The 13,344-nt window shown below is 39.9% G+C and overlaps 1 protein-coding gene across 1 annotated transcript in view; it reads right to left on the bottom strand.

The window, feature by feature from the left end:
* Nucleotides 1–13,344, bottom strand: part of RTF1 (RTF1 homolog, Paf1/RNA polymerase II complex component) — a 40,462-nt gene that overhangs the window by 17,954 nt on the left and 9,164 nt on the right. The window contains exons 3-7 of the mRNA XM_039536210.1: nucleotides 12,086–12,233; nucleotides 8,014–8,218; nucleotides 3,920–4,034; nucleotides 1,513–1,624; nucleotides 116–251 (exon numbers count right to left, since the gene is read on the bottom strand). Coding sequence (XP_039392144.1) covers nucleotides 116–251; nucleotides 1,513–1,624; nucleotides 3,920–4,034; nucleotides 8,014–8,218; nucleotides 12,086–12,233 — 716 coding nt within the window. The remainder of the gene's footprint in view (nucleotides 1–115; nucleotides 252–1,512; nucleotides 1,625–3,919; nucleotides 4,035–8,013; nucleotides 8,219–12,085; nucleotides 12,234–13,344) is intronic.

Genomic DNA, 13,344 nt, shown 5'->3' with positions numbered 1-13,344 from the left:
TGATGCACCAAGTTGCTCCCACTTAATCCTCTAAACCAAAACATGGTCAGACAGGTATTTTAAACACACACACACACACGACAGCAGTTTTCTATAACCTGTGTTCAATACTTACTCTTCCTCCTCATCAGATGAGGATGATCTGGATGTGCGATCACTCTTCTCACTAGACTTATCATCCTCTTCTTCCTCTTCATCATCTGAGTATACTTCGCTAGTTTTTAATGGCTGTTTTTTTGCAAGCAACTCAGCTGAAAAAGGAAATAATTGAGCTTTTATTTTTGCTGAAAGCTTCTCCTTGCACTTGGAACCTTCAGTTGTAAGAGACAGGATAACCAGATAATAATGTGCTCACAAGCTGAAAACCAGCTTCATAGCATGCAGTTACACTTACATCTAAGCATTCACTTAGTCACTGTAGGTTTACTATTTGAAACAGAAACAGGAGTATGCAAAAGTTTCCTAAATCTCAGCTGTGCTCATTTGAAACACTGGGTGGAGAACAGCAAGGTGATAAGGAAACAGGATTCACATATGCATACTTGAGCTTATTGTTACCTTGCCAGTCTATCTGCTCATGATAGCAACTTTTGGAAGAAAAGGCACAGACCCCTAAGGGTCTTTTTAACCATTCTAGGCAAGGACCAAGGAAGGCCAAAAAGATAGTGTCACAACTTCCGTCTGCAACAAGATGCCTGGGGCATGTGGTGGAAAGAACAAAATGTGTTCTGGTTACATGTATAGAAACAGATGGCCATAGATAAAACATTACTAAGAAATTAACAGAGAGTCTAGGTGGTTTAGGGGTTCAGTAATGGAACCTTTCACCTCTAGGTAGCCACTTCAACCACATCTCAAGCTGTCAGGAATGAAATGTTGCCAAGTGATCACTATTCAACAGACTGCGTGAAATTATTTGGTGGTTTCAGTCCACTCCCCAGTGAATACACATCCCTGTCTCACAAGCCACCACCGACAACTGGCACCTTTGTTAGCAATTTCAGTCACAAAACCAAGGAATGAGTGAACATGGAAATGGCAATTTTGGAGTGAACAAAGGTCAAGGTTGGAGCATATTGGGGCGGAATGGGAGTGGGGAAGCTTGATTAAAGATTTTGGGCTACGTTTACATGAAGTTGTATTGAGGATTTAAAAAAAATTAAAAACTACACAGTTCCGAAGATATTACAGGGTTTAGAATCAGTTCAGTAGGCCACTAAAGAACAAAATGTATTGGCTTTTAAAATGGTGGAGGCAGCACTCTAGGGAGAAGTGGGTTCAGGAAAACTCTGCCCAAAACAAGAATTGGGGGCAAACAAAGAGGAAATGGGGAACAAGAAAACCACCATTAGTTTCAAAACCAAATCAACCCACTTAACTGAGCTTTTTGTATTGACACCAGTTTAAAGATTAGTGCCCAAGCATCACCTGCCAGAGCCGTATTACATGATTAGGAAATGCACTCCAAATTATGTTCTTTGCAGGTCAACAACAACAAATTTTCACACTCACCTGTTCTGTTCTTCCTTTTCTCTCTCTCTGCTTTCAGTTCCTCCATGGCCTGAGATTTCTTATCCAGTTTCTCATCCCGCTTTGACCGTCGTTCTTTGTTGTGTGACATCACCTAAAGGGCGTGCACAGAGAACACTTCACTACCTAGCCAAAGCTCAGAGACTGAAATGAAGAACAAAGTTAAAAGTTCTCTATTCTAGAATTCAAGCTGGTTGAAATTTTTCATTCAAACCATTCAATGAAGTCCCTTTTCCCTCCCCCAAAAAACCTGAAAATTTTCAGAAAAGCCTTTGAGACTCCTAAGCTCTGTGTCAAAACTGAAGATTGATATTTCAAAGTTTAAATTTTTGTTTCTCTCTTCTTTGCTTTTTCCTTCTTTTTTTTTTTCCTTTCTTATTCCTTTCTGCCATTGAGTGTTGCCTAGAGTTTGTTTTTTGGCTAAATTTCAGAACTTCAATTTTGGAAGAATTACAGAATGGCAAAAGCAAAAATGAAACTAATTTTGCGAGTCTCAGAAGTTTTGAAAAGTTAAAATAGCAAAAGAAAAATGGGGAAATCAAGGTAAATAATCCTGGACATCATTCATCTTATTGCACGCAGTGACAAAAGGGAAAAAGGGGGATGAGGAGGGAAAAGTTATACATTTTTCAAAATATATTTTGCATAGAATTTCAAAAAAATTTCAAACTCTGCAAGATGGAAACAACCTGAAGATGCCATTTTTCACAAGAGATTTTTCCATTCTGAGCACCTCTATCTCAAATGCCTGGTAGTGTAGTATGGAAGGTTCTATCAGCATAAGTTCTGAGCGACTTATGCAGGATATTCTTGGACAAAACCTTTCTAACCCACGACGAGCTGGGTGTTCTGTTTATGCTGTGGGTTACAGAACTACTATAGTACAAATGATTTGGATTCAAGAATTCCTATTTTTCCCCCCTCCAGACTTTCTTGGTACCACGAGCCCAACAGCATAGACATCAAGGGCAAAAACCAACTAAAATTTTTAGATGTCGCTGAATGTTTCCTAAAATAGCTCTACTACCATCACTGTAAAGTCTGATCTTGGAACTTCCCAATGGAACACAAGTAGGAAGCTCAGGCCCTTGCCTTTCCAGTGGTATAAAGCTCTCATTTCTAGCCCTCCTGGGTTATGAGATCTGTCACTGGTGCAAGAGTGCATATTACATAACCTGCACTTGAGACCGATGACATTCCTTTGCAAGGGCAAAAAGACCAACAACAATGAAAAAACATTTCACTGGCAGGTTGTTTTTCAAAAAAAAAAAAAAGTGGCAGTTGTTTGAAGTTGTTCAAATGTTTGGAATTTTAGAGGTAGCCCTTAGGAAAGATGGAATAGTTGGCAGAATATACGAGTCAATTAAAGATGCAGAAAAAAAAGTAACACGTGGCTCTGCCATTTATCACATACAAGTAAAGTACACACAAGGGATGTTACCCCGGTAGGAGATAAAAGACTGTATAGACAAAGCGGGTTCTTTCTTTATATTTGCTAGAAGAATAAAATTGTGTAAATTAAATTTCACACAGAAAGCTATATTAAGAGAACATTCAGGTTGCCAAGTGAAGCACTCAAGAGGCAAGAAATACCAAAGTATTCTTGCATAATTAACTCTTACCCCTTATGCATGTGAATTACAATACAGTCCTTCATGACATGAACACATTCCTTCAGAGCCCTACCTCTGGCCCTCCTAGAACATTGCCACATGCACTTGCACGTGTAATGAGAAATTCAGCTCAACTTCCTTATAAATGCAGGTAATATTCAGAGGTTGTTTTTCAAAGAGAATTCTTGTATAAAGTCTGGACACATGCACAACACAGGTTTAAGAACTCATAACTTGACTTAATTCTAAACAGATTTTCACCAGACTACAGAAAGCCTCTAAGTTGCAGATGTGCTTATGTCCCTACCACCTTTTACACATCTGCTGCACACCAGAGGGGCACTAGGAGCTATTAATTTAAAAAAAAAAATAGAAAAAAGTATTATTTATTTTTTGTGCTCAAAAATGGCTCAACTGTTTTCGGTCAAACTCCCCTAAAAAATTCACTTCCACCATGGGACCAATGTGGGAAATTTCAGCTTGAAAGGTAAAAGTTTGACAAAAAGATATAAGCAACAACAAAAAGCCCCTTTAGAATGAAAACAGTTAAGCAAATATTATATAATAAAAGAATATAGCTATATATTTTCTTTAATTTATACGCTCTTTGTGATCTGAAAACTCAAGACTACATTGAGCACAGAAGTGACCTGACTTCCCTGCCCCCCACCAGGTTGCTGGGAGGGGTATGGAAAGTGGCAGGAAGGAGGGCAAAAGGCAGCAGCATTCCGCTGTGGGATAAAGTGACTCTAGTAGTGAGAATTGCTGTTTCTTACCTGGCATTCCTGGATCTGAGAGAGCTTTTTCTTCTCCTGCTCTTCCTCTTGCTTTTTCTTTTTCTCCTTTTTTTCTTTCTTTTTTGCTGTTTTTAGTTTCTTCTTAATTTCAAATCTGGGCATAAACAAGTGGGGCAGAAGAAAGTAGATGAAAGGGCTGAAACCAATTTCTGGCATGACTCGGATAAGGACAGGGATCAGATTCAAGAAGCATTATGGATTAAAAACTGAGATGGACAGTAAGTATAAAATATTGAGTTCTCAATCACTGAAATAGTGCCTGAAGTTAAAGAAAATGGATACATGCTCAGAATCTCACAGCTGAGCCACAGTTATGCCATGATAAAGTGGGAATTGGAACAGTCAAGCCAAGTACAGTAAGAACCAGTAGTTGAAGTTTGATAGTAATCTAGAACCCAGACACCTACTACTTGGAAAGGTACATGTGATGCCATGTTATACCTAGGGGAACAGACATACTAACTTGCAAATTTTGTTATTTGTTACATTGCAGAACAGGGCCTAAATATAATCATGTTCTTTAGATTTCAACCTAAAAAGCTTGTGAAGTTTCTTTTTCAGCACCCATACAAACCTCAATGTTCAACTCTACAGCTATAGACCTTTCCAAAAGAACCAGAAAAAGCATGCCTCTAGTATTCATAAGCTACAAGAACAAAGTTTATTTCAAACTTGGTCCCAGTTCTATCATACACATAATTCACATTATAAAACAGCCAGAGAATAAAGACATGGCTTGACAACATTATAATAAAACTACAATTAGGGTTTCCATTCAAACACCAGCCAACTTGGGAGGAGACATGCACAGAATGGGTAGGAGTGCTGCAGCAGAGTGATTGAGCCTACAGCGGAGAAAAGCAGCATATTGTTGATGCCTGCATATACAAACTCAATGCTGACTTGTACAGCATCATTTATGTAGATGGGTCTTCCAGTGGGTTTATGCTCAAATAAATTTGTTAGTCTCTAAGGTGCCACAAGTACTCCTGTTCTTTTTGCAGGTACAGACTAACACGGCTGCTACTTTGAAACCTGTCACAGAAACAGTGTTAGTTTTGCTTTTTTTTTTTTTAGGAAGCGAAGAATCTAGATTTTCTGGTTAGAGAACACCATCTCTACTCTAACAGCCCAATCCTGCAAAAGATCGAGCATGTAAGTAACTTTACTCAAACAAGTAGTTCTATTGGAATGCTTAGCCCCCCAAGAAGAATGTTGACCAGCTTTTATTAATGTGCTCTGTTGAGGGACCAGAGCTGAGTAAATTAATTAGTTTCCAGTTCTCATCAACCGCCTTTCAAGAGGCTCAGTCAATGAAGGCTCTCTACCACCCCACTAGGAATCTCCAAAAACCCGCTGCTGAGCCCTGGAAGAAGGTATTCTGTTCACTCAAGAAGGGTACCACTTGCCAGCCACTGGTCCCAGCTCCCAAGATGTTATCGGAAAACCACAATTAGTGTTTCCAGAGTTTCAAAACACCAGCTCCATGCTGGTTGGGGGAGAAATTAATGGATTCCCTTTTCTCCTACCCTCTGATTCTCTGCACAAAGCCTGCATCAATTCACCTCAATAGAGTGTTAACACAAACCTAGAGACAACAGTTTAAATTCTCAGCTTCAACTACTTCCTCTGCTAATTGCTTTAGCAGAAACATCCATTTCAACTGAGGCTGTGAATGCAGAGTGGGTAGAATACCACCAATTTTTCACCCAAACTGATTCATGAACCATCTGAAGACAGAGACTGTTCAGAGAAGACTTGGAAGAAACTGCTAAAAACAGATTCTAGTAACAGCCAGGCTGGGCCAGACTCATGAAGATCCCATAACTGATCATACTGGCATGGGTAGTAGGCCAGAACCCTCCCCTCTACAGACCTGCCAGAGGAAAGGAGGGAAGAAGAGATGAAAACCTTTGAGAAAAAGTAGAATAGAAAGGAAAAATCTGTTTCATGTAAACCATGATTTTGTCAGTTACACGCAACAGCATCACCTTTAACAGAAAGAATTTTATTACTGAAATAGCAAGTTTGACAAGAGAGACACATAACCACTCAATCTAAGGCCTTGTCTACACTACAAAGTTTTGTTGACAAAAGGTAGCTGTTCACCACTCTGGAAGTGTCTAGCCAGACAATGAACCATCACCTGGTTAAGAAGCCATTCTTTGGCAGGAAAAAGGGGTGTGAGCAAAAAATGTATATCTTGACAGTAGAACAGATGGAAGTTCCCATGCAAACAGACTTGCTTTCGCCTGAATCCCAACTGGAGATGATTCTCAAAGAAGAGAAATGCTACAAGATAGATAATCTGGAGAATGTTCCCCTTTCTCCCCTCATCTCTAACTTATGAGATCAACAACATCTGAAAGACAAGGAAGCATCACTGAACTGGGGGAGGAGTCTCTCACCACATGCTTACAGCAGTCTGGCTGGATTAAGAAGCATGTGGTGTAAAAGCATGTGGTGAGAGAAACCTTTTTACTTTAAATTCACTTAGCTTGTTAAGTTAGATATTCACTTGAATTTTACCTTTTATATCTTTGTAACTAATTCTGACTTTTATTCCTCATTACATGTAATCACTTAAAATCCATCTTTCTGTAGTTAATAAACTTGTTTTATTGTTTGGACAAATCTGGGACTGGGAATTTGCTGGTGTCACTCTGCAATATAATTCAAGAGTGAATGGCTAGAGCACTCATATAACTCAGCTGGCAGTAATTTGCATGCGAGAGACCATATGTGAGCAGGCCAAAAGTGGATGCTCTCACAGCAAAGCAGTGTAAAAGGTACCCCAGCTTGAAGAACTGAGAGGACACAGCCGTTCAGCAATCCAGATTGTACCCTGAGTAATGTCACATGGTCTTCTCATGGATCAGTAGCTGGTTGGAAGACAGGAAACAAAAGGGTATGAATGCATGCTCAGTTTTCACAGTGAGGGAGAGGTAAATAGCAGGGTCCCCCAAGGATCTGTACTGGGACCAATGCTGTTCAACATATTCATAATAAATGATCTGGAAAAAGGGGTAAACAGTGAGGTGGCAAAGTTTGCAGATGATTGCAGTTAGCTTTGGATTTAACTAAGAGTTACAAAGGGATCTTACAGAACTGGGTGACTAGGCAACAAAATTGCAGATGAAATTCAATGCTGATAAATGCAAAGTAATGCATGTTGTAAAACATAATACTAACTATACCTAAGAAATGATGGGGTCTAAAAATTAGCTGTTACCACTCAAGAAAGAGATATTGGAGTCGTCATGGATAGTTCTCTGAAAAACATCTGCTCACTAGTAGCGGCAGTCAAAAAAGCTGACAGAATGTTAGGAAGCATTAGGAAATGGATAGAAAATAAGACAGAAAATATAATGCTGCTAGATAAATGTATGGTACGCCCACACCTTACTACTGCATGCAGTTCTAGTTGCCCCATCTCGAAAAAAGATATTAGAATTGGAAAAGATACAGAGAAGGGTAACAAAGATAATTAAGGGTATGGAACAGCTTCCATACAAAGAGAGATTAAAAAGACTCTCTCTGTTCATCTTAGTAAAGAGAAACTAAGCAGGGATATAACAGAGGTCTATAAAAGCATGAATGGTGTAGAGAAAGTGCATAGGGAAGTGTTATTTACCCCTTTGCATAATACAAGAACTAGGGGTCACTCAATGAAATTAATAGGCAGCAGGTTTAAAACAAACCAAAGCAAATGCTTCTTCACACAATGAACAATCAATCTGTAGAACTCATCGCCAGAGGATGTTGTGAAGGGAAAAAGTGTAAGTGGGTTTAAAAAAGAACTAGAGAAGTTCATGAAGTATAGGTTCATCAATGGCTATTAGCCACGATGGTCCAGGACATAACCGTATGCTCTCGGTGTCTCTAAACCTTCAACTGACAGAATCTGGGACTGGATGACAGGGGATGGATCACTTGATAACTGCCCTGTTCTGTTCATTCCCTTTGAAGCATCTGGCACAGGCCACTGTCAGAAGACTGGATCCTGGGCTAGACAAACAATTGGTTTGACCCATTATAGCCATTCTTATGTTCTTAAGAATTCATAAACTTACCTTCTCTTCAACACTTCCCTCTTCTCTATCCGGTTAAATAGCTCCTGTTCCCTCTCCTTCTCTGTCATCTGTTCCAGCCGAGCTCTGTCCTCCTCATCTCCCATCAGGTCCTCCCCATAACCATCATGGAACTCCTCATCTTCAGATGATGAATCTGAATCTGAGCTGGAGGAGGAGCTGTTGCTCTCAGAATCAGACACTTCACCTGAAATGAAACCATGGGACAGTTACGTTATGCTGAGGTAAAACTAAGTACTCCAGCTTGGCCCTACCAACAATGGATGTGGAATATGGCAGCTGTATTAGTTCTCCACTATGCTAGTAACAGTATGGAATAAGAAGGAATCAGATTAAAGCCAATTGAAAGACAGTACATTTAAAAACTCAAAATGGAATACTTTGCTTTCACCCAAAATGCACTACTATCTACAGGGTATCATGAGTCCAAGGACTTTACAGAATTTCCAAGAGATTATGGTGTCACTACTGTTCCACCATAATGTCCACTCAAAGATGCAAAGTTTTCATTTTGATAAGACTGTTAAAAACTTATTTTTCATGAAATGTAGAAGTAATAAAAATATTGAGTGAGAGTATGTGAATTTTTCACGTTGTTTTGATTCAGATCAGGTTGACACACACTGAATATAAGATATCAAAAGTGACTACCATTTTTGAATTTTTCAACCCTTTTTGACAGGAACGTTAAGGTCCTGTGATCTGATTTTTGCCCCATATATTACTTTGCATCTGCTAAGTAAGACGCAGTACCACTTAGGGGTTCCAATTTTCCTACAAGTTAGTTTTAATACACCAACATGAAGCTGGCAGCTTAAGCACTGTCAACATCATCATTCCCATAGCTGTTGAAACAACAGAATGTTGTTTGCATAGGACTTCAGGTGACAACATTGCTGAGGATACATCTAGAGTACCCGCCGGAGCGGCAGGTAGTGTTCAATGCATCGGGGAATCGATTTATCATGTCTCATCTGGACGCGATAAATCAATCCACTAATCGATGCTCGTATTTCACCTCGGCAAGAGTAGTAAGCGGGGTCGGGGGGGGGGGGCAGGGGGCACGGCAGTCGACTCACCGCCATGAGGACAGCCAGGTAAGTCGAACTAAGATACTGAGACTTCAGCTACATGAATAGCGTAGCTGAAGTTGAGTATCTTAGTTCGAACCCCCCCGCTAGTGTAGCCCAGGCCTAAGCTACAACACAGGCTAGAGCTGAGACAGACTCCCCCAAGGGATAGTTCCTTGAGGAGACCTTAAGTTCATCTCTCAGCTCAACTGATGGTAGTTTATAGTTCCATACCCTTCACCACCTTTATTGCTAGACAACCCAAGAAGGCAATCAATTATAACTGCCAGTACCTCCCCACCATCACTTTACAAACAAATTAGCTTCAGGCACTGCTGAGAACAGAGCTTAGGCCTCTGATAGGACCATCCAAATATTACCCAGCCATACTGTATTTCAGATTGATTGGTCCACACTGTTATTTTAACCAATACACCATACTGCCCTCCCAGAGTCACGGATGGAATCTTGGATTCCTGACCCCACCCCCAACAGATACTAAAAAGCAACACAGCCCTAGGACCCTATGAAATCTGTTTTTTTATTGTGGATTTTCAGATTTATTATTTTCTGATTGCTTTTTTCACCTTTTTTAAAATGAATTCGGTCTTTATGGGGTTTTTTTAAATCAAAATTGTTTGATACATTGACTACAATTAAGTAGTCTTAATGTAAATGCATAAAAGTGTTCAGAATTGGATTGCAATGGGAAAAACTGATATCACAGAAAAACCCTACAATTTAAACCAAACATCCTGCAGATAGAGTATACAGTAAAAGTAACACATTTTAAATCATTTTTTAAAGTAGTGCTCAGTAATGTGACCAAACTAACATTGCTGAACAGTAACACAAGTACACAGAAGTAAGAGCTCTTAGTGTCAATTCAATTGAACTAATATTTGAATTAAAAAAGTAAAAAAAAAATGCACTAAGCATCAAATATTTCATCCTTGCAGCAGTCATTGTTGCCATTTTAAATTCAACTCAGTACTTTCAAACGTCCTATATTCTGAAGGAATACTTAAATTCATTTCAAATTTGATTAAATGATGTGATAGTTTGAAATTAGTTTATTGCTGAGTAGCATTACAAATTGACAAACAAATGTCATTTTTGCCATCTCTGGCAGACATCTCCACTGTGGTACAACATGGTTAGTCTTGTAGTGTTTCCTTCAGAAAGTGATTCCCTCTTGGCTGCAAGTAGATTTTTATATTTACTAAATCTTCTCTCTGCGTCTACAGAGCTGACAGGGAAAAAGACGTAAGGGTAAGACAACCTGCTATTTTACGTATTGGAGCATGAGCATGAGCTTTTGTGGGTGAATACCCACTTCGTCGGATTCATGGGTATTCACCCACGAAAGCTCATGCTCCAATATGTCTGTTAGTCTATAAGGTGCCACAGGACTCTTTGCTGCTTTTACAGATCCAGACTAACACGGACACCCCTCTGACCCCTGCTATTTTAGTCGCTCGTCCTTTCATAACCTTCCTGTAAGTGCGAAGATACAGTGGATCTGGGATGGGCTCATTTTGAGTGCTGCGCAGAAATACCAGCCATTGTTCATACAGTTCTGGTGAGTGATGAGAGAGAGGTGGTAGCCTGCTGTGCTGATCAATGTTTTGTTGCATGGCTGGAGTCTGCCTGAGAGCCGCAACTCCTGTGAAACTAACACAGCAAGGAACTGAGTTCTCAAAAGCTGCACTTAAATCCCAGATGCTGGCCCTTCTCCCATAGCCCTTGCACTCCCTGGTGGCCCTAGCACCACGCAGTTAGCTCAGCTGTGTAGCCTGCACTGCCCGTCTGCCACTGCAGTCCTAATGTTAGGGAGAGCCTGGATTCTGTATTGTTTTGATTCCACGATTCCATCCGAGTGCTTGTTAATGGAGATTTTATAGGGCTCTACATCCCCCAACTTCAATCTTGCAATCTAGCACAAATCCTTAAACTCATATGCTCTTATATCAACAGATTGGCATATCTGATTGTCACACAGTTCATTCACTTAGGAAATTATTCTGCCTTAACATTGCTGAGGTCACTGTTAAGTTTTCCAGTCAGAGTTTGTTTGATAAAGCTGGGGAACATATTGCTTTTCAGTATTTGTTGGAAATGGAAGTAACAAACCTAAACTTCTCAGAATGTTATCACCACTACGGCAGGCATTATGAAAGTGGCAAAGAATATGGGAGAGTCTTCCCTTAATTTATTTTAATGCTTTTAAGGTTTTGAGTCGGTGGGATGTATCTGGATGCAACAAGAACTGTCATTGTAAGTTTTTCTTTGCATTAACATGGATTACAGCACCTTCCTCTGAAATCTGTTACCAGCCACTGTTCAAGACAGAATAATGGAATAGATAAACAATGGGTCGAAAGTCTTCCTAGATCTATTCCATTACCAGATACCTGCCTGACATTTTTACCATAAACAAAGTTACACTTGACTTTTCTTCTACAATGTCAGAAACACATAGTGTAAGAATTTTGATACAGTGTATAGGATAATTATATGAATACATAATTAAGTATTCCCCATACAGCATAGTACCTGTAATGACAGTCAAAGGAAAAGTTTATGGGAATGTGAGCAGGGAATGAGGGGGAACATCCATGAGAATAAAAGATAGTGGGCCCTAAAGGGGAGGAACAAACTAGGGGGCCTAAAAACTCTGCACTCCCCATCTTTAATTTCTAACAAAGACAGATAGGTTTAACATTTTTCTGTTGAAGTACTATTTAGTATTTTTAATAAGTGCTTTCAGCAATACTGTACTTAACTACATGCAGTTTGAGGTCAGTGCCGAGCCACCGCAAGTCTAAAAATCATTTGATGAGACCATCTAGATTACTAGAAGCATAAAACAAGTATTCTGAAGATGATTTGGGGTATCACTGACATACTGAATAGCACATAAAATGAGGTAGGCTTCATTCTGAGTAGCACTGTCAGCTGGTGCACAAAGAGTGTTTTCTTACCCTCTTCAGGTGCTGAACTCTCAGCTGAGCTCTCTTTGTCTGAGCTGCCTGAGGAGGCAGCTTTGTTCATCTGTTTCTTCATAGCTGCCTTCTTCTCTACTTTGCCAGCTTTTCCCTTCTTTTTGTTTTTAGAACCTCCAACAGTCCACTGAAAAGTAAAAGAAAAGGACAAACATGAGACAAGGCACTGGAAGAACCCACCCACTATCCTCAAAAATAATCAAGTTCATACCACTGTGTTAGAAATAGTTTTGAGAAACATCCCAATATACAGGCAGCTGGAAGACAAATCAGTGCTACAAAAAAACTGAGGCAAATGGCAAGCCATGCATTTGTCCCATCAGACCTAACAATCGGTCACATAAAAAGCAACAAAGAGTCAGGGCTGCCTGGGGAGGTGGGGGCGGGGGCAAATGGGGCAGTTTCCCCTGGGCCCCGCAGGGGCCTCCCCATGAGAATATAGTATTGCAACTTTTTTTTTTATAGAAGGGGCCCCTGAAATTGCTTTGCCCCAGGCCCCCTTAATCCCCTGGGTGGCTCTGCAAAAAGTCCTGTGGCACCTTATAGACTAACAGACGTAAGGACTCTCTGTTGCTTTTTACAGATCCAGACTAACACGGCTACCCCTCTGATACTTGACAATCAGTCATATGAAAATCATCCAGATTTTTACTAGCTGCTAACGGATGGCTCATATTGATAGGACAATCCAGTTTTAAGGCACAGAAAGGTCCCCAAACTCTAAAATCATTGTTTTGTAATATTTAACAGCAAGTCTGAGTACTGAGGGCTTTTACCCAGAAAAAATAAAGTTTACCACTATAGCTGGACATTTCTTATTCAGTGTTTTAGCTTTAGTCTCCCACTATTAAACAGGAAAAAGTGACTGATTTGTTTCCAAATCAAGTTTAGTCAAGAAGCACATTTTAGATTCCACTAAGGGAAAGAGGTATAGAGAGAGTCCCACAAAAAAAGTCCTCATCCTCAACCCCTACCAGGAATACACAGAACAGACAAGTATCATATGTGCAAATAATTGCAGTTTTTTGTCCCTAGATTAATGCATGGAACACCAAATGCAATAATACAAAATATTTCCATATACGTAAGACACACAGTAACCGTTGCAACAGGAACTATAAATTTAGTTTGACTTTTATACTTAAAAGGCTCAACTTCAGCATTCTCTTAACATCCTTCTCTGGTTGTTATGATGTTTAAATTAAAAGCTTCCCGGGGCAGGACTGTACCATCTTGTA

The sequence above is a fragment of the Mauremys reevesii genome, linkage group 4 (genome assembly GCF_016161935.1).
Source record: "Mauremys reevesii isolate NIE-2019 linkage group 4, ASM1616193v1, whole genome shotgun sequence".
In the NCBI taxonomy this organism is placed as follows: Eukaryota; Metazoa; Chordata; order Testudines; family Geoemydidae; genus Mauremys; species Mauremys reevesii.
Note: the sequence above shows the minus strand (reverse complement) of the source record. Positions and strands in the feature narration are given on the sequence as shown.